The sequence below is a fragment of the Lepidochelys olivacea genome (assembly GCF_965140295.1).
Source record: "Lepidochelys olivacea isolate rLepOli2 genome assembly, chromosome: 2".
Taxonomy (NCBI): Eukaryota; Metazoa; Chordata; order Testudines; family Cheloniidae; genus Lepidochelys; species Lepidochelys olivacea.
The window spans coordinates 198,310,128-198,331,380 of record NC_140412.1 but is presented as its reverse complement, the minus strand read 5'-3'; the positions used below and the strand labels follow the sequence as shown (position 1 = coordinate 198,331,380).

Sequence of the window (21,253 nt, the reverse complement as noted above, 5' to 3'; positions counted from 1 at the left end):
CGATTTTTTTGTTTATTTCAATTGGATTTTTTGATAAGTTTTTTTCCTCAAAAAGCATTTTATCTAAAGATAGTTTTTAATTAAGATACATTATAGCTCAAAGATATCTCATCATGGAATAGGGATTATAAATTCTAATTCTATAGTATGAGACAATATATTCATGTAAGGTTTAAGAAAAGTTTTGTAAATGAGTTCCAATAGTTCATGGATTAGGGACCCAATCTTATAGGTTCCAGGGGCTTCTGTATATATTATTTAGGTTAATCTTTCGATCTACCCAATGGGGCTCAGTCTAGAAGATACCATCAAAGATGCTTAGTTTTGCAGTTCTCAAACTGTGGATTTGTGTCTCCAGAGGTAACATGCTTGTTAACAGCAAAAATGTTTTTAAATAAATAAATATAGAGAGGTGAGAAATAACAGACCTCAACCCTATTGTCCCTCTGCAAATTTGTGTACAGAGTCAATCCCTTACCTCTCTCTAAAAGAATAAAGTTTCAAAAAGTTAAATGAATAGAAGATTGTTGGGGGCGGAATAGATCTGGACAAGGAGAAAAAGTCTGGACATAAATGTGAGAAGGGAGGGACAGGCAGTAGAAACAAAAGTGAAACTGTTTGGGCAGCATATTCCAGAAGTCTTGAGGTCTTTCTGAGTGTAGCCTTCCTTGATTTGAGATATACCATACCATTCTCTCAGTAGAAGGGAAAACCTACAACGGCAGCAGGCCGTAAAAGAGACCCAGTTTGGGAATAAGAACCATTCAAGAAACATATGTTTGCTGATGATGTTTTAAAGAAAGTCACACCAGTGAACTGGTGGAAGTCACTTAAGCACTTGGATTCAGAGACTGTTGAAGTGATGATCTCACTTTTAACAGCAGTAGCTTCTTCTGCCAGTGTAGAAAGAATATTTTCTTCCTTTGGACTAATTCATTCCAAATTGAAAAATCGTTTGGGACCTGAAAAAACAGGAAAGCTTGTTTTTCTTTTCCAGATTATGAACAAACAGGAAAATGAAGAAAGACAGCTCAATTAGCTGCAGAAGTCAATATTTAAGTTTCTCGTGTTGACCTGGCTGACATAGTCTATTTAATTTTTTTTTTTAATATTTCATTTAACTATTTTAGTTAAAAACAATTTTAACAAAAACAAACCTGATTTTAAAAAACTTGAATGTTTAACTAAATTCAAAAATTCATATACTTGTTTTGTTAAAATATTATATGTTTGATGTTGAAGAAAAAAGTCCAGAATACATAGTGTTGTTGTTTTAGTTAAATAAAACAATTTAAATGTCTGTCTGGTGATGTTCTCCTCCTAATACAGCATGGCAAGAAAATCCTCCAAATATTAATGATTAACCTGTTGAATTAGAGATAGTTCACCACCCAATGACTTCATAAATATCTGCTTCAATTACCTTTGGTAAATGAAATAACCAAACAATCATTCATTTTCTGATATAGCTGTAAAACTAATTTGTAAAGTTTTCAAAATAAATCATTTTAAAAATGTACAGTGTGTACCTTCTAAAAATGAAACCTACATCTATCTTTGAGTTGTGAAGAATATGTATTAATGTTATAACAATCACCCAGAATGCACTTTTATGTAGCAATCTATGATTAAATCGACTCTTCCTGACTAGTGATTTAAATCAAATCTCCCCTGGCCCCATGTAGGTGTCATCTCTGGTAATGCAACTTCATTGGTCACTTAAAAAAAAATTTCAGAAACATTTTCTAGCCACTGTCATCCTCCAGTTCAATAAACCACCAGAGAATGTTTTTTTAAAAAAGCTGCGGTATTCTCTAGTGAAACACCCCAAGAGTAATCTTTCTCCGAGTACGGACTGTTGTGTAGGAATGGGAAAGCAACCCCTACAAAACCGTGCTGTTTCTAACACTAAGTGGGACACCCTTCATTAACAGGAATCCCACTCTGTAGAGTGAGGAAATGTCTGTTGCCGAGTACCCATGATATTCTCTGGGATCAAAAACCCTACACACTGGAGTTCTGAATATTTAAGTCCCATTCTGAGGAATCATAATTCCCTAAGTATTCTTACAATCATCTACTCAAGGGGGATATCAAAAACAGTAGCTGAACACCATACTTGATCCTAACTGTTTTTGAGCTAGTCAGATTTAGGCTATTGCACAAACTCTCTTAAATGACCCTACTGATTAACTTGTTGTAACAGTAGGAACTGGGAGATCCATACATAATGCACATTTTTTAATACCCTAGAAAATGCCTCTCTCCTCATGTGGTAATATGCAAGCTGAGATCAGCCAAGCACTTGAGCTAACAGTTTCTTGAATTAATAGCACATCTACGAAGATACCTCCATTGCCCCCGTATATGAGTGCAAGGGAAGCAATAGCCTCCCATTGTACAGAATATAGAGAGATTAAAGCCCAGACCCACCAAGGTAATTAGGCTCCTTCCATTAATTTAAATGGACACTAGGAGCCTAAATACCTTCATGGACGTTGGTCCAGGTGACTTGCCCAAGACCACATAAGAAGTTGGTAGAACAAGGAATTGGACCAAGTGCCAAACTTCTGTCCTAACTACTGGACTATCCTTCCACTCCTGCCAGGTGAGGATTTTTACTAGTGAACTAGAAATACACAGTTGTATGAGGTAAAATAGATTAATAGAAAAGTTCAGATTTGGATGCGAGCTTTGTGGCTCAGATCTCTCTTTTGAATATAGAGGAACTGGGGAAAATTTTAAAATAGTTCCTGCTGTACTTGAAAATGGATCCATTCAACTGTCACAGGTTTTCCATGACCTTCCTAGCCATTTTTGTATCAAGGACATTCTAGTTAAACAGGATTTTGCCCAATTTTTTCTCTCAAATGATCCTGCCATTAAGTCAAAATGCTAACAATGCAGTGACATCAGAGCAGAATTTGGACTCGCTGCAGGATCAAGAAGCTGGAAGGTTAAGAGCAAGAAATTTCTTGTTGAACAATAATCTTCAAGGCATAAAACAGAAAGCTACTGGCAAAGTAAGCTGCTTTGTGTACAGTTGTTCCACCAGAGGCTCCTTAGGTTAGGCAGGAGAGGCTTTAACTGCTGTGTTTGCAGTCAGATAAAGCATAAAATATTCCTGTAAGGAGATTTTGGATGTGCCTGTGAGTCAATATTATACAATCTACCCATGTTCGGAAGTTATTAGCCTCCATTGCAAAGCTCTCTTTGGCTATGTTGTTTGTCAGAGTAGGAATGTCCTCTTCAACTTCTTAAATCCTTACTGGGGATAGGAGAGGTTTGTCAGAAGAATAAATTATTGTGACTGAGAATATGTATTTAGTTTACTTCACCTAGATATGTCTAGATGCTTGCGGGAGTAGCCGATGGCTCAGAGCACTGCTGCTTGATTGAACAGATCCTTACTCTTTTTTGTCAGGTTTCAGAGTAGCAGCTGTGTTAGTCTGTATCTGCAAAAAGAAAAGGAGTACTTGTGGCTCACAAAAGCTTATGATCAAATAAATTTGTTAGTCTCTAAGGTGCCACAAGTACTCTTTTTTGTGATTCCCCTTTAGTTTTGCAAACACATCAAATTATAACCAAAGGGTGTTGGACACTCATGGAAACTCAAACAAAACAAACCTTCTTTTGCCCTTCTGTGAGTAATCAACGTTTAATTCCTATCTACACTATTAAAAAACAACAATGTTGAGGCTTCCAGTTTCCATGTGTCGTGCCCCCCCCCCATACACACACACTGTTAAAGCATGCATATAGATAGCATTCAAACATGATTTGATACTGTGAGACAGCTTCACTTTATACAGATCCCACAACATGGTTAATTTTAGTAAAAAGAAAAGGAGTACTTGTGGCACCTTAGAGACTAACCAATTTATTTGAGCATAAGCTTTCGTGAGCTACAGCTCACTTCATCAGATGCATAAAGTGGAAAATACAGTGAGGAGATTTATATACACACAGACCATGAAAAAATGGGTGTTTATCATACACACTGTAAGGAGAGTGATCACTTAAGATGAGCTATTACCAGCTGGAGAGTGGGATAGAAGGGAGAGAAAAACCTTTTGAAGTGATAATCAAGGTGAGCCATTTCCAGCTCATTTCGAGGAGTTAACAAGAACGTCTGAGGAACAGTGGGGGGAGGAATAAACAAGGGGAAATAGTTTTACTTTGTATAATGACTCAACCACTCCCAGTCTCTATTCAAGCTGAAGTTAATTGTATCCAATTTGCAAATTAATTCCAATTCAGCAGTCTCTCCTTGGAGTCTGTTTCTGAAATTTTTTTGTTGAAGAATAGTCACTTTTAGGTCAGAAATCGAGTGACCAGAGAGACTGAAGTGTTCTCCGACTGGTTTATGAATGTTATAATTCTTGACATCTGATCTGTGTCCATTTATTCTTTTACGTAGAGACTGTCCAGTTTGACCAATGTACATGGCAGAGGGGCATTGCTGGCACATATCACATTGGTAGATATGCAGGTGAAAGAGGCTCTGATAATGTGGCTGATGTGATTAGGCCCTATGATGGTGTCCCCTGAATAGATATGTGCTGGAAATGGCCCACCTTGATTATCACTTCAAAAGGTTTTCTCTCCTCCCACCCCACTCTCCTGCTGGTAATAGCTCATCTTAAGTGATCACTCTCCTTACAATGTGTATGATAAACACCCATTTTTTCATGGTCTGTGTGTATATAAATCTCCTCACTGTATTTTTAACTTTATGCATCCGATGAGGTGAGCTGTAGCTCACAAAAGCTTATGCTCAAATAAACTGGTTAGTCTCTAAGGTGCCACAAGTACTCCTTTTCTTTTGCGAATACAGACTAACACGGCTGCTACTCTGAAACCTGTTAATTTTAGTAGTATAGATGAGACATGAAGGACTAAGGCCCAGATCCTGAAAGGTATTTAGGTTCCTAACTCCCATTGAAAACAATAGAATTTAGGAGCCTAAGTACATTTGAGGATTATGGTTTACGTCTGCTTTGCAATTGCAAGCATATCAGTGGACCTGATATTTTATTACAGAATTTAGTAAGTTAACTGTTTTGTGGACTTTAACAATAAAAGTCCTGTCTACACTAAAAAATCAAACCATGCTGTAAGTAGGTCAGGGAATAGCCAGCTTATAAGTGGGTCCCCGACCTTGTGACAACATGATAATAATTATAGCATAGATGAGCCATAAGTGTAGTTCTCTTCTGGAAATTGGCACCTTCTTTCACGATCATTCTGTTCTGAAGATCTGCCCACATTTGTGATAAAAATTAATGTTTTACTTTTTTCAAAATTGGGCTCTGCAGAGCCCACATATCTGTGGCAGACAACTCATTGGTTTTTATTCTTGCTCATACATCAACAGAATTATGAGCTAATTTCCAATAGCAGGGACATGTTCTTCCCTCATTGACATCTGTGCAATCCCACTGAAAGTGTAAAGAGGTGAAATGAAGGCAGAATTTATCCTTCAGGATCTTTATTACTGGTGAGCATACACTAGCTGGAATCAATCCAACTTGGCTGTCAAACCCCAAGCTAGGTTTGGTTTGGCAATTAGAAAGGGTGGTCGTGTATTTTCAAAAGTGACATGATCTGGGGAACTTCAGTTTTTGGATGCCCAGCCGAGACACCTTAAAGATGGCTAATTGCAGAAAATGCTCAGCATCCAGCCTCTGACAATCAGGCTACCTCAAAATGTCTCACATTGGGACCCCAAAACCTGAGGCACCCAGAAGCAAGTTACTCCTGAAAATAAAGGCCATACTTGTAAACTGAGCACATGTGATGTGGTCACTGAAAAACCCTGGTGCCATTTGCCTGAAGTCATCCTTTGAAACAGGATTGCTTTTCAGAGAGGAACTGTGCTGTAAATCTTTGCCATTTTAGATCAGACGCTAATATGATATATATATTTTGGGCATAAAAAGCTTTATTTGCATGAGGAAAAGACCTCTATTAACAATAATAAAAAATGGGTCCCACCTGGCCCCCTCAACTGGTCTTCTTCTTAGAATATGTGCAACGTGCCTCAGGTGGCACATGACCAGGATTAATCACAGAATTTGGTCCACTGGATGGATCATTAGCTTCCCCGGCTTGGGCCGGGTACTGAGAGGGAGTGCGAAGTGAACGCTGATTCATGCCCCCTCCCTCCTCAACTGGTGATGAGAAAGACACTATTAACTAGGTCAAAACTGTTTTCAGCACCATTTGCGAAAGCATAAGAGAGGTCATGTTCTATCAGATATGGATCGCACTTCTTGTAACTATGTTGAAAATGGGTTGCCCCATCTACAGTAGTAGCTAATCCATTTGCAATACCATTTGAAGTGGGCTGGGAAAAGACAGAGGGGAACTAAGGGATGGCAGTTAACACGGGTAATGCACTACTAGAAGGTAGTTAGATATTACGGTGACAAGTACAGTGTAAGAACCTACACAAAATAGAGCAAACCCATTGCTGATAACTGTTACAAGCAACAAATCATTTTCCTATTGCTGACAGAACCTAAAGGGCATTTAATGGTGACTCTTGTTCACATGGTTAGGGTTAAATTGACTGCCAGTTCAGGGTCCTATAGGGCCCAATCCTGTAAACACTTGGGCACATACTTTTACACATGTGAGGAGTCCCATTTAAGTCAGCAGAGTTATTCACATGAGTAAAGTTAGGCATGAATATAAGTAATATTTGCAGGATCAGGTCCATCGATTTTATTCCCCTCCCTCCACATCACCCAGTGAGATCATTCATTAGTTTCAGGTGGGCAAATCACCCAGGCTCCATTTCCTTTGATGAGAAGGAGGCAAACACTGCTCCTTCTAGTTTTCTTCTATCTTTTTTTTGGGGGGGGGGGTGAAGGAAGGGAGAGGGGGGAGAGAGCCAGGTGGTGTCTTTAGAGGAGTTCCCCTCCCCAGATTAGGATTTAATTGTATTCCTGGTGAGTCTCTTCTGGTTGCACTCCATCTTTCAGATGAATGTTTCATCAATATGATTAGGATCACAGCCCTCAGTCTAGTTTATTTACACAATCTGTTGTGACAGCTCAGAGTCTAGTACTCCCCAAAGGAAATATTAGATACCACCCGCTCACTTTATTCAAATCATATTTTGCACTCCACACTTTCAGTCTAATGTCATTCTCCTCTGGATTATATTTTTGTGATCTCCAGCAGGCACTAAAAATCCTTCCAGGAAAGGGGAGAGGAGTATTTATATTAGCCATCAAGTACTGGGGCTATTTTGGGGGGGGGAAGGAGGCTGCAGGTAGAAATAAATCTCCGCCTGGAAAGGGAATGTTGAAAACGGGGTAGAAGGGGAATAAAACGCCTCAGAAGAAACCCAACCTGGAAAAGAGGAGCCGTGTGTAAACTCAAAGCTTGGCTCTCTCGCCTCGAACAGAGCCCCGGGCCTATCGCCTCACCCACCTTGTCCCTCGCAGAGGACCCGCCAGGCCGCGCAGCAGGGCGAGGAGGACTTGGCAGGGCTGAACTCCCCTCGGCTGCAGGGCGGGGCAGTGGGCCGGTCGGGCCGCGGGCCCAGACCCGCACCGGCTCCGCGGGCCCCAGCGCGGGCCTGCTTCCAACCCGCGGGAGCGGGGGCGGGGTCAGGCGGCTGGGAGCGGCGCGCAGGTCCGGCTTGCACCAGGCAGGCGGCAGCCCGCCGCTAGGTGGAGCACGGTCCTCACCGCAGCCGGGCGGGAGCGGCCGGACCGGAGGCTCAGGGAGCTGTCGGGCCGGCGGTGCCTCCTCCCTAGGGCAGGGCCGGGCTGGGCCCCCGGGGCTGCTGCTTCGTGGGGAGGCCGGAGAGTTGCCTTCTGCCCCCTGAGCCAGGGGCGCTCCGTTTGGGAAGGGAGCAGTTCAGCTAAACTAGATTGCAGCGCGGGCAGGAATATTAGGGAGAGGGGGAGCCCCCTCCTCCCCCAGGACAGTCGCCGCAGCCCCCTCTTCCCCCAGGACAATCCCCCCCCCAGCCCAGGCAGCAGGGAGGAGGGGGACAGAGATCTCCGGGCTATTCCCAACTTCCCTAAAGACACAAGGGAACCAAGCGCTTCCCAGCTGAGTGAGTCTCTGGAGGGGAGCCTCAGGCAGCGGCTGGGATGGCCGGGGGAGGGGGGGGGGGCTGTCTGGCAGAGCCAGACGATGCAGGCAAAAGTTAAGGTAAACCACCAGTGCCTCGGAAAGCTCCCTTGAGCTCGGAGGGAGAGATGCTGCAGAAGCAGCCCACAAAGTGTTGGTCTTTCTAAGGGTCACGTCCTTGCTAATTATCAAGGAAATTTAAAGCTAGAGAGAGAGAGAGACGTGTATCAGCGCTGAACCTAGCAGAAAATTTGTAACTCTTTGACTTGCTTCTGTAAGGGACGGAAATGGGTCAAGCGGCAAGAGGGTCAAACAAACAAACAAACAAAAACCATGATGCCTCGGGGCTTGTGTATTATTATCGAACCAAATCTATAACAAGTAGAATATGAGCTTCCCCATTCTGCCAGTTGCCTGCGCTGGGTTTGCTCCATTTTTAAGGGGCATTTTGGGGGTCGGGACGCAATCCTGCCTTTAATTACGCCGGTGTGGCATCGAAATAAACAAGGATACCCAGTTGCAACAAGGCAACATTTGCACAGGAAGTTCATTATATCAGGAGCAAGGCTCGCTTGACACACAACACACGTGTGCACCCCTTCGGGGGCAGAAAACTCACAACACAATCGAATGACAAAAACAAAACCCTAGCTCAAGCGGAGTTGGTATAATTCGTATTTGCTTTGCTTGTGGAATAAAAGAAATGGAGAAATTAAGAGTGAAAGGAAAACGCTTTGGTACACCTGCAGATTGGATTTGATACACCTCTGATTCAATATTTAAAACTTGCTAACCTTTAGCATTAACGTTCTTTATTATAGATCCTTTCTACAGCGTTTTAAAATCTAGATCTTTTCAGAGGAGCACGTATTATCTCATTTGCAAAGAAATAGATAGTAAGGATCATATGTGCTGCTTTTAATCTGAAAAGAATGCATCCTGTTCACACGTGCGGTAGATTTATCTTTGTCCTATTCAGATTGAGGAGGAGGAGGAAAGCGTGTAAAGCAGAGGAAGTCTTCATTCATTACAGGACAGTAGCTGACAAAAAATACTAGCGACAAAGCGTAAATTCAGCGCCCCAAAATAAATCGTTTCCTTTTGTTGCCAGAAGTCATCCCGAGCCAGAACCCCGCCGGCTGCGAGCAGAAAAGGGAAGCAATAGGGTAACAAAAAGAAGCACGCCCCTCCTCGGCGTCTCTGGGCTGCATAGGACCGAGCCCACACCCAGCAAGCTGGTCGCCGCAGCTGGGATCGCTGCACTCATCCCCTCCCAGCGCTGGCGAGCCAGCCGACAGGGACGCTGTGATGGCTTTCAAAAGTGATGCCCCTAGGGCTGACGGCAGCCAGCGACCCTCCCCAGACCCTTCTCCTGAGAGGTGGCGGGAGAGGAGGGGGTATATTGATGTGGCCCTACAGCAGGATTAGAAGGTGGTTTCAAAAGGCCACACAAACTAGTGACTCTCTCCCTCCGGGGGCAGCTTGTTCTTTGACGAATGGCCGCGTTAAAGAAACAATCGTTCACCATCACTTGGGTGGGAAAGGGAAATGTCCCAATAATTGGCAACAGACCGAATCACCTCCTTCTTAACTCAGCAGCCTATACGAAGCGAAAGGAAATACCAGCAAACGAATTCAAACACTGAGGCACCAAAGTCTGTTTAATCCGAATTCCCATTCGGCGATCTCACGGCGGGCGAGCCTTTCATTAATTCTCTATTAGCTTAAGAAGGGTTTTAAATCCCCTCTCCCCCTACCTTAGTAGATTGAAACGTACTAGGGACTGGCTGAAGGTGTATTAATACCATGGCCTCCCAAACCCCGGAATGACAGAGAGGAGGGAAAAAAGAGCTCTTTGTAAATCACACCTTGGATTCCGGATTCAGCATAGCTATCTTGGACTAATTCGGCATGGATCGCAGCAGCCCTATGCCACGGCCTCCCTGGGGTGGTTTTGATAGTTACATGAAAGGAAAAATAATCGTTAGATTTTTTTTAAAAAAAATAGGGAACACATGTTAAATAATCAGCAGTGTAGCTGTAGAGGACTGAATTCCTTTACCCATTTATTGTGTTTGTCTTTGTAAATCACATTACGAAGCAAAGGCTGGGGTAGCTAACTTTATCTACTGCTAATGTAAACAAATAAGCAGCATCTAGCCCCTTGATCTTTATTTAAATATAGACTTGTTTATCCGTGTCAGCCTATGAAGATTAATTAGATGCATTTATTCACAATTTGGTGTCTGACACCCCATTTTAGGAATGCCTTATAATCACAAGGTGTTAATTGGGGCCAGCCAGGCACTTATGTTTCTATTAAACAGTGTGAGGACTTTTCACAAGTTCTTTTTACTGTGCAGTGCAAAAATATACAGATTTTAACCACACTACAGTAGAAGCGGGCTCCTAAAGTCAGTAGCTTTGGCATTTTGCAACTGTGAGAAGGCAGAGTATGGAAGCGATTTCGTTAAAATCCCATTGCAGAGCCAGTCAATAAACAGAGGCAGAAATACGGGCACAGGTTTATGGTGTTTATAACGCACCTGATTGAAAAAAAAATCAGACCACCACCCCTCCTTCCGGATCATTTCTTCCAGATCTGCTACAGCGTCAGGCATCTCTAACCCTCCCCCGCGATTGGATCACCCTAGGCTCATGCCGGTGGAAGGTGAAACTCCTTTAAGACAGCTCGGGAGAACGATGGCCAGAGACCTGAGCACCGCGACTTCCTTTGGAGTGGAACCACTCATGGTAACGCGTAGACTTGCCCTCAAACCTCCAAACTAACGAATCTCTCTCCAATGCTTTTTGATCCTATTTTCTAGCCTGAAAGAAACGCAGGCTCGAGGTTTGATGACAGCTGTTGGCCCCGTTTCAGAAGCTTTACGAGAAGCGTTAATGCTTTTTACATGCTAACGTTTGCACGGTCCATGTAAAAGACTTGATGCAAATGATCCTTTGATTGCGTTAATGCAGTCAGGGAGGTTCCCATTTCTGAAGGTTTGTTTTATTTTGTTTCCACTGGGGCATTGCTAACAGTTTAATCCTATTACTAACTGCATTTCCTAAGGAAAGGGATCGTCCCTTTTCAAAGTTTATCTCATGCAAAACGTGCTGCCTTTGGAGTCTGGGCTAGATTGTCTTGTTCTTTGGGCTTCCCTCCCTACGAATTATTGCAGAAAAGAGGATTTTCTACTAACAACATCAGGGAAGGAGGCTTCTGGCTGTTCCCTCCAAAGAAACAGTTGAAAAGCGGTCTCAAAGGGCGCTGGAAACTTGGCTGCTGCTCGATACCATCCCCCAAACCTACTGCCACCCCCTGCGAGAGAATACCCCCCTGCAGTCACCACGTTGGTGTACAGGGCCGCTCTGAGCAGGGGAACTCCTGCCTCATCTCGCACCCAGCCTCGCTGCTAAGGCGCCTCTTCGTTGAGAAGCTCACAGAAGGTGATAAGTGAAATTCACAAGTCTCCCCGCAGTTGGGACCTGGCCTGAGCTAATGCCTCGCCGCCCCCTCAGCCGCCCCCCGCTGTGGGTAGGGCATGACATTTTATCGGAAGAGAGGGCTTTGAAGGCAGCACGCACAGGGCTTGGGCTAGTGGGCCAGCCCCACCCCGAGGGACCCCGGGCGGCTGAGTGCGTGTAACTTTGCAGGGAGCAGGGTACAACCGCAAAGGGGGGGCGCTGCTCAGCCCCGGCCTGCAGCTGAGCGTGCTCGTTTGCACCTCGCTCACAGAGACAGTGGGGTGGCCCTGGAGGTGTAGAGGGCACTTTTAGCCCAAGCGGGGCAGGGGGGAAATGTGACAGAGCACCGCGCTGCAAAGGGGATAGCCTCCCCCCTTCCTTCACGTGGCGAAGGGGTGGGCTCCTACCTGCAGCTGTTCATTTCAGAGACAACAGCAGAATCGTCTCTCCCCCCCCGCGAAGGGCTCCTTGATTGTAGTTAAGCTTCACAGGCTGCCACCTGGGCGAGGCGTGCCGAGAACGAGCGCTACGGGCCCTGGGAGAAGATCTGAGCCGCCAGTCCACGTCTCAGCATTGTCAGTGAAACGCTAAAATTCCCCCGCCCCATGAGTGGGAGGGGGATCGGGCCTCTACAGAATCAGCCCCTGCAAGTTGTAAGAACAATAACTACCCCTCCCCCCGCAACAAACAAAACAAACAAAACAAAACACACTTGACATCTGCATTAACCGTAGGCTTTGCAGTATCCAGCTATTGGTTCACCTTCTTCGATTTCTCCGACTGCCACTGCCTGGGCTGGAAGAGACAGAACGTCCACCTTCGAGATTCCCCGCCCGCAAGTTCTTCAGGGGGCAGGCCACGCAAAATTACCCCCTCCTCGGTATTAAGACCTTTGGTAAAAATAGCATGACTGACCCCATATCCTTAGGAGACTTAGTTCTCCCCCCAAAAAGCATCCCGCCCGAGGGTCCGCCCCAGCTGCTAGGAGAAACAACTCTACACTGCATTTTTCAACAAGAGTCCTCCATCCGCAATAACTTTGGAGAGGGTGGGGGGGAAAAAAAAGGCGAAAAAAGACCCAGTCTTGCCCCAGCACACATCACATTTATTTAAAAATTACTACTATGTACATAGCAAAAAAATCCAAGAGAAACATTTTCAGAAATTTGTGTGCCAGCGCTTTAGGGTTTGCATTATTTTGAAACATCTGAAACTAGTCGCGAGAAGAGTGGATAAATTACATCACTTTCAAGTTAATACAGGGCAGCTGAAAAAACCACTTTACCTACAAGTCAATATAGATACCTTTTGATATACTTTCAGCAATGCATTTTTTAAATGCTCCAAGAGGCTAAATTTGCTGGAATAATCAAAAATGCTTTTAGAACGCCAAAGCACCAACTTCATATAATCCCAACCAGACCTCTATATGTAGACTATTTATACAATGTATTCCACAGTACTCTACAGTGTACCTAGACAAATACAGCTGTACACTGTCTTTTTTTGGCCACCTCCATAAAGTTCACTTCTCATAACCCCCCCTCCCCCTCCACAATTAAGTCATTTTCTCCCACCCAAGTTAAAGAAAGTCAGATTTGATCAAACCCCGGGCCTGGGCAGCAGGGTGTTCAAGTCAAAACTTTCCATTCATAAAATTTTTTTAAAAGTAATCCTCCCTTCTTGTGTTATCTTCTGTCCAAGCAGCCCTAACTGCACTGAGTTAGATGCTTCTGATTGGGCAGCTGAGTGTGTTGATGAGGCCTACTCTATCTGAAGCACAGTGTAGCAGTTGCAGACACTTCTCAGAGACCTAGACGCAAAGAGAGTTTAGGATAAAAAACCCAGAGCTCCTGTTTGGTAATGCATAGCACTTACCCCTAGACCACTGAGCCAGCCAAACTGTACATTTTAGTGTCTCCAATAAATAATCCACATTGTAAAAAACAGGATCTTGCTAACAACCCCCTTACTGTTCCTTCCAAAAGTTAAGATCAAATTATAATACAGTTCCTTCCCCACCCAATTACCTCCAGTAGTCAAAAAGCTTTGGCACCTTCTATAGAACTGCACAAAAACAATTCAAGGTGGAAGGCAAGAGCCTTTTTGGCAACTTTTATGTAGAAAAAACAAAATGAAAGAAAAACAAAACTCAAAGCCACCCTGAAAATTTAGCCAAATCGGGATGAAATAATGCTCTAAGTAGTAGTATAGAAAGCATAGTAGCCCATGCCTTTTGAAGTGTCTTTGCTATAGTCCTCAGCATGCATGTCTTCACATTTCATTGTTAGAGAATTTTCATTGCTGGAAGTGCTAGGAGAGAGTCGTCTTCTCTTACAAGCACTAGTGTAGACGCCAGAATCATTTGAATCTAGAGACTTTATGGAAGGTGGGGTCTCTATCCAGGATGAGCTGATTTCTTCTTTCACCTTCTCCTTGGGAAGGTGGTCTTCGGAGAAACCTGGGGGACTTGTTCGGGAGGTCCAAGGTAACCCAGTTGCCATTTTTCTCTGATAAGAACCTCTGCTTCCCCACCCTGCCATGGAAGGGAATGTTGGATCAGGATAATATCCCAAAGCATGGGATGTCTGCAAGGGAAGAGATTTAATGCCATAGGGGAGCAAGGTGCTAGGAGAATATTCTGTTTCATAGGAGTTCATGTCCAGTTTGTTGGTACCAGGCTGCTGTACAGGAGTAACAAACCATCTCTGGGGAGGATTGGCCACCTCTTCATTCTGCTGAGGAGAGAGCAGGCCATTTGTCTGAGGTACAGTTCTCTCACCATTGTAAAATCTGGCTGGTGGCAAGTTGTTGACAAACTGTTCCTGGAAGAATGGTTGCATGCTGTACCGGGCTCCTGGGACAATCTGGTGGGATCTAGGAGAATCCGTGGGAGATGGAGTTAATCTGTCATTTTCTGAAGCTGTGTACATGCTACAATATAAAAGAGAAATGCTAAGTGTTGGTCTTTACAATTCCATGTACTATTAAAAACAGACAGGGACTGAACTATGTGCCAAGGATAAAAATCTGGGATTTAGGACACTTGATACATTCTGCAAGATCAAAGTCCAGTTTCACCTTGGACCTCAACTCAGGACACACTTCCAAGCCTTAAATTCTAAGTACAGCTCCTTTTAATATAGCATACACAATGCTTTGAAAAAACAACTTTTCACAAATCTTAATTCTTAACATACCAAAAATGTGACCAGCACCTTTTCAAGAGGTATCTATAGATATTTTTTAAAAATATTTTTAGAGTAAAGTAAACAATGAACCTTTCCCTTGTGCCAAGATAGATTAAATGAATACCACACACTACCCTGGATCTTTTGGGTGAGACTTTAAAACTAAGAGGTCCTACCTACTCTGTGTAGGGTTTGGTCAGCTCCTTTTAGACAAAATTTACAGTCACCCACCAGAAGACAGACATGGTACACATACAAAAGGCATTTAAAAATCTAATGAAAGCTAGGAAAGAGTTGCACCATCTACTGAAGTTGTGGATATAGCTTATCCCCAAAAATAAAAGCAGTGGTTCTAAGTTGTTTTAAAAAATGGAAATCTTTCTACAAACAGGCCAGAAATATGCCTCCTAAATGGAGGCAGATTAGACTGAGGTAGGAATAAAAATTATACTTACGAATCATAGTTGTCCCTGAAGCCTTTTGCAAAAGGATTATGATCAATTTTAAGCTGAGTGATCTAGGGGGGGGAAGATGGAATTGATGCAATTTAGAAATTTAACTCAAGCACCTTCCACCATAGTTTTCCCCAAGTTTAAACCCCCTCATGACTTACATCAGTGTTTTGATATGCAGTAACTGCTATGAACTGGGTTTCCGGGAAAATAAACGTCTGAGTCTTTGAAGAGTCATTGAGATCTTCAACCCCATCTTCAGTCACTTCCACAATATGAAGTCGAGGTTGGTACTTGTGTAGAGACTGAAGTACTATCATCTAGAAGAAACAATGCATAAAGTATAGTCTAGGATATTGTTCAGATAAAAGGCACCTAAAACTAAAGTGCTAACCATAGGGGAGAAAAATCAATCAGATGTTTGGAAGCTGATCATTTAGCCTTCAGACAAGAAGTTTGCAAGGTGTGATCCTCAATTTAACCAGACTGGATAATAGCTTTAGGAGTACAGTGGCACAAAATTCACTGCTCTGAGAGAACAACAGAGTACATATAGACTACATTATGCACTGACTAAACAGAAGGGGGAAGTTTTTCATCCCATATCTGTTAAGACCATTGAACTTAAACAGATTCAAATGATTTTCGATTTTCTGAGGCTAGTATAGATCTGCAAGATAGGGTCATGAAGCCCTGAAAATCCAATCACTATCTGATGCTACTTTTTTGATTTAGAGGCTATTTATCAGTTATTTACCTGAGTATTATTATTGTTAGCACCTTTGTTATTGGTCAGTTTTAGTTTTCCAAAAGAGATCTCCTGCCTCATCCAATGAGCTCCAGTGTTTGGGGACTCAGGGTGAACATACACTTTGTTGCCTAGGAGAGAGAGAAGAGAGGCAAATGTAAGAATTACAAGAGCAGTCCTGTACACAAAATTCAGGAAGCAGATATTGGAGTGACAGGGATCATCTTTGGCACCAGCCATGGGACAAAGGGAGGGGAGGCAGATGCACTGCAAGTTAGTCCCTGGGTGCTGCTAGATTCCCGGAAGGACAAGCGTACATCTTTGTATATTAAATGCTGTGAAATTTCATTTAGTGCCCAGCTCGGCTTGGGGACAGCACCTGGCCCCGCCTGCAGAGGGGCAGGGAGGCCATGGCAGCGCCATCTTCCAGCCCAGGGGTTTCTCACGCGCGTTAAAACCCTTCACCACCCTTGAAAGGGGGTTGAGCATTTGGGGTTTGCCCTGCAAATGTCCCAGGGACGCGCCTGCGGGCCTGGCCATTGCTCACAGGCCACAGGGAAGAGCCAGCGGGGGGAGCACGCCCCGTGGCCGGGCTGGCTTGGGAAGGGGAAGGGCCGGGGCCGATCGGGAGCCGGTTTCCCAGAGCCTGGCTGGAGGGGCCGGGCCGCAAGGTACCTTGCATGTTGTTGTCCGCTTTCCCGCACGTCACCCACTTGCCCCCTTGGAAGCGCCAGTGGTTGGGATCGGCCAGCACCACCTCCACGAACACGTTGTAATGGGCCGTGGGGCTGAGGCCGGTGATGTTGAAGCTCAGGAAGGGAAACATCCGCCTGCGAGGGAAAAAAAGCGGAGACCGCGCAAGTCAGCGGCGCGCCCGGGGACGCCAAGGAAGGGCTCCGAGCCAGAGCTCAGGGACCGGCTCCGGGTCTGCCCGCTGGGGCGCGGCTCGGGGCGCTCTGCCAGGCACCGGGACGCTTGGAGCCCAAGCAGTCTGCGGGGGGGGGGGGGGGGAACTGAGGCAGGGACTGGATTGTCCCAGCCGGCTGCCTTCGGAGGGTCACGGCCAGGGGGTCTCAGCGGCTCTTGGGGTCCAAATCGACCTCGGCTTTGCGGGGGGGGGGGGAACCAGCCCCGCCAGGGCCCGGCCATTTCCACTTGGGATTCGTTATCAAGTCGGCTAGATTTCAGCCCCCACGGCGCTGCTCCCTTCCCCTCAGTCTCCCACCGACAACAGGCGAGCTACTCACAGGACCCGGCGCGAAGAAAACCTCAGCAAGAGCCACATTTCTGGCTCCTTCCCCCCCCAGCAAGAAACCATCCGCCTCCCACCCAACCCCCGCCACTGCCCCGCGGACAGCGAGTTTTCGGCTAAGAGACTGGCCCTTCCGAAACCCTAACGGGACCCCCCCGCCAAACACACACAATTACACTTACTGACCCCCCCCCCAATCCGATTCGCTTCCCCGGGAGCCGCGAGTTCTGCTCCCCCGCCAGCCACCTCCGCCAAACCCTTCCCGAAGCCCCGGGGGTTTTGCCCCGCACGGGGACGGGCTCCGGTCCTCCAGGTCGGCGGCTTAGAAAAGAAAACCGGCCCGGCACCAAAACCGCGGCGCTTGCTGGGCTTCGCTGCCCGCCACACTCGCCCAAGCCCAGGGCAACCCCGAATTAGCGCAAATCCTCCCCGTGGGCGGAGAGCCCGAGCCCGGGGGCAGAGCGGGCTCCGGGTGGGGAGGCGCCGTTTAAATGGCCCTTCTCCGGCTCCCGTCGAGTTTCACTGGCCAAAAAAAAAAAAAAAAAAAAAAAAAAGAGCGTCGGTTTGGTTTGATTTTTAACGTGGCAACAAATTAACCCCCCCGCGGCTCAGGGGCAGCAAGAGGCAGCTCGGGGCTCCAGATCGCCCTCGAGAAACGGGACGTGTAAAACGAAGCGGGAAGAGCCCGATGCCCCCCAGGCGAGCCCCCCGCACAAGCCGCTTTAGCGGGCGGCGAACCCAGAGCCCCCTTGACGCCCAGGGCTGGCACCGGGGGCCCAGAAGGAATCGGTGGCGTGGGGGTTATAGCCGGTGTGGGGCTTGGGGATCCCCGCACGCCCGGCCCGGGCCCCTCCGTACCTGCCCTGCTTGGTGATGATCATCTCGGTCTGGTGCCGGTGGAACTTGAGCCAGAGCGGGCGGTTGCAGAGGAAGACCTGCGCCCGGAGCCCCGGCCCCGAGCCGGGCACGGCTAAGGCGCCCAGCCCGCCGCAGGAGCCCGCCGCCGGGTAGGGGCTGTACAGGGGCCCCGCCGCCCCTTGCCCGTACTGGTAGCCGCCGCCGCCGCCGCCCCCGAACTGCGCCCGGCCGCCCGGGGAGCACACGGCGGCCGAGAAGCCCCCCGGGGACAGCACGGAGCCGTAGGGGTAGCGCGCCCCGCCGGGCGATTGGTAGACGGAGCCGTGCTGCGCCGCCGGGTAGGGGAAGAGCGAGCAGGGCCCGCCCAGCTCGGCCCCCTGCGGCCCGGGGGACTGCAGGTAGTAGCGCTCGGCGCTCAGGCTGTCCAGCGGGTAGCGGGCGGCGGCGGCCGGGGGCAGCTCGGCCTCCCCGCAAGGGGCCGCCTTGCGGCCGTCCGGGGCGCCCTGCTTGGAGCCCGCGCCGGGGAAGGGCTCGCCGGCCTCCGCCTCGCTCAGCATGCCCGGCCCGGCGCTGCCGCACTTCTTCGGCCCCTTGTCCAAGTCCAGGCGCTGCGGGGAGCCCGAGCTGGGCTGGCTGCGGTGGCCGCCGCGGGCGCCGCCGCTCTCCGGCGGGTAGAAGGGGGGCCCGGCCAGGCTCGCGGCGCTGGCCAGCAGCTGCTCCCCGAGCTGCATCCTCTCCAGCGCCAGTCGGGAGGGAGCCCGGGGCTGCTCTGGAGCGCGGCTCCTCCCAGGGAGGGAAAGTGCCGAGCCGCAAGGGCCCCCCGCCCGGAAAGTTCCCCTGCAACTTCCCCACCCCCTCGCTGCCCCCCCCTCCCTACTCCTACCTTCCCCACTGAAAACAAGCCACCTCTGCTGCTGAATTAAACGGAGACTATTTATATAGGCACGCTGGGCTCCTCGGGCCGCCGGGGAGGGGCTTGGGGAGGTCTAGTTCGTGGCAGCCCCCGTCATCCTGGCTGGCCCATTGGCTGGTTTCTGTGACACTAATTTAATTAGACAGCTACTAATTGGAACAAGTCACCTGTGACTCCATTCCCGCCCCCGCCCCCCCTTTAACTGGCTCCTGATGGGAGATCAAAATCCCTTCGTGTCCTGCTTTGGTAAAGGGAGAGAGGAAGCAGGAACTTGAAGTGGATTTCCTGGTGGCTAGGGTGATCTACTTTGGATTTTACCCCGCCGCCAGGCGTTAGCAAAATGACGATCTCTTAATAAAGATGATGCAGGCCTCTTAGATAACAGCTGCTTGGGTATAAAGAAAAGGACCCTGCATGTGGAAGACTTTAATGGGAAGAAAGCAACTTTCAGAGGGGAAAGAGAGAAGATCTGGACAAAATGTCAGTGATGCAGCCTGAAATCCATGTAGTTATATAGCCTTAAAGATCCACGGATTTTGCTCCCCAGTGCCTTCGTAGACGGTGTTTAACAATTTAGCAAGCGAGACATCTGCGATTATCGTTGCCAGCCAAGAAACGAGATCCACATTTCATTTAAATTTGATGGGCGAGATTAAAGGCTCTCAACAGCGGTCTCGCCCCTGAAACAATTCAGCCTTTCTGCAGCCATGCCAGCTAGGGTAGAAACGCCTTTATACCAAAGATCAGAGCATCATTTACATCAGGATGACCCAGAGCTCTTTACACCTTATCAGGGGCTTCTCTTTCAAGCAACTGTAAGGGCTGTTTTGCTATTTCAATTCTACCCTTCCCCGCCCAAAAATAAATAAATAAAATTTATTTGCTTCAATAATCCGGTGCTGCAAAACGGAATTGTATTTTAATTGTCTGATAGATTCCTTGTTTTAACAATTCCAGATGGAGAATTTTATATGTCTCCCCATCACTGATACAGCGGGTAGTTTTGTTTTAACCCCGACAGACGAAGAGCTAGAATGTAAGAAGAATTAGATTGATTTCTGATTTTTAAAAGTCAGAGCATGGGGTCATGACTGAACCCCTTCGACCTCTCTTCGTGCAGATGCCTAAATCTGCCATGACTTCAACAGAGTGAATATTCCTAACATCCAATTTTTAAAGCAAATTATAAAAAAAAACCCCAATATTTCGTTGCTGAAAAAAAGCGACGGAAGCATATTCGCTATGAATTAACAGTTACTAATACATAACAGTCCAAACTCCAGCCACGCTTTGTCTGACTGCCTTGAGCAACTCCTTCGGGATTTTGACTTTTTTTTTAACATAACAGGTTGACAAGGTCACATGAAGCCAAGATAAGGCGCTCAGAATTAACCAAACCCGCGCATCCCCGTGGATCAAAATACATTTGTCCAGCTTTACAAAACTTTTGCAGTTACAGGAACTCCGATGCTATTTGGTGCCGGGCTTGTTTGTAAATATTAGCCAAAGGTTTGGTTAAAGGACGGTAGGCAAAGAGGCTAGATGATCAGTTTAAAGGGCAGCTGATGTGCACTTAGTATGTAATGATCAGAAGCCGAAGAAAGAAGCGAAACGCTCGCAAATACTTAAGCACTAAATTTAAATTGCAGCGCAACAAAACGCACGGGGAGATGGTAAAGCGGCCGCTGGTGCTGCAGGACAGGTCGGCTCACAGCCTGCAGTTATCACTGTTATCTGCCACCCCGGTTCGTCCCGTCTCGCTCTTGTAAAGTTTTGCCTCACTTTTTGCGGTGCGAACGAAAAAGACAAACCAGTTGCCGAGTCAGGAGCCCGGGCGTTCAGCGGAGACCTGCCTGCGCTGAGGTCCTGAGCGCTGGGACCGCGGCTATTTCTCTCGGCAAGGGGATGGGTTTGTTCTGGGGGGAGAAGAGCGGCGCAGATACAAACCATTCAGCCGGATCTTCACTAGTAGTGGACGGCAAAGCGATCTGCAGACCTCACCCCATTTACTATTCAATAGCGAAGTGACCACCGCTCGTGAAAGGGGGGCGTTACTGTGATCAAAATTCCTCCCGCGTGTGGAACTTGCAGCGCACCCGACAGATACTGAAAAACGTCTCGCTAGCAAAGGTTTTTATATAGCGCCTATAAGCCCCACTATCTAAGCGCTGCACAGACATTTCTATTTCACATGCTCTTGAACCTAGGTGAACTGAGTTTAATTCTAAAAAGTATTTTAAATGCCAAATCATTAAAATACTATATAACAAGTACACT

At 46.9% G+C, this 21,253-nt stretch overlaps 1 protein-coding gene and 1 long non-coding RNA gene across 2 annotated transcripts; both read right to left on the bottom strand.

Moving 5' to 3' along the window:
• Positions 1 to 159: 159 nt before the first annotated feature.
• Positions 160 to 7,601, bottom strand: LOC311515340. The gene is made up of 3 exons (XR_014710111.1): positions 7,444 to 7,601; positions 3,339 to 3,455; positions 160 to 962 (listed from the first exon to the last, which is right to left on the bottom strand). It is a non-coding gene; the product is annotated as an uncharacterized lncRNA (long non-coding RNA).
• Positions 7,602 to 12,677: 5,076 nt separating this feature from the next.
• EOMES (eomesodermin) lies at positions 12,678 to 18,862 on the bottom strand. The gene is made up of 6 exons (XM_084622025.1): positions 18,064 to 18,862; positions 16,629 to 16,783; positions 15,963 to 16,084; positions 15,367 to 15,525; positions 15,209 to 15,270; positions 12,678 to 14,496 (listed from the first exon to the last, which is right to left on the bottom strand). The coding sequence occupies exons 1-6, from the start codon at positions 18,792 to 18,794 to the stop codon at positions 13,761 to 13,763; spliced, it is 1,965 nt and encodes a 654-aa protein (XP_084478151.1). The 5' UTR covers positions 18,795 to 18,862; the 3' UTR covers positions 12,678 to 13,760.
• Between the last annotated feature and the right edge of the window lie 2,391 nt (positions 18,863 to 21,253).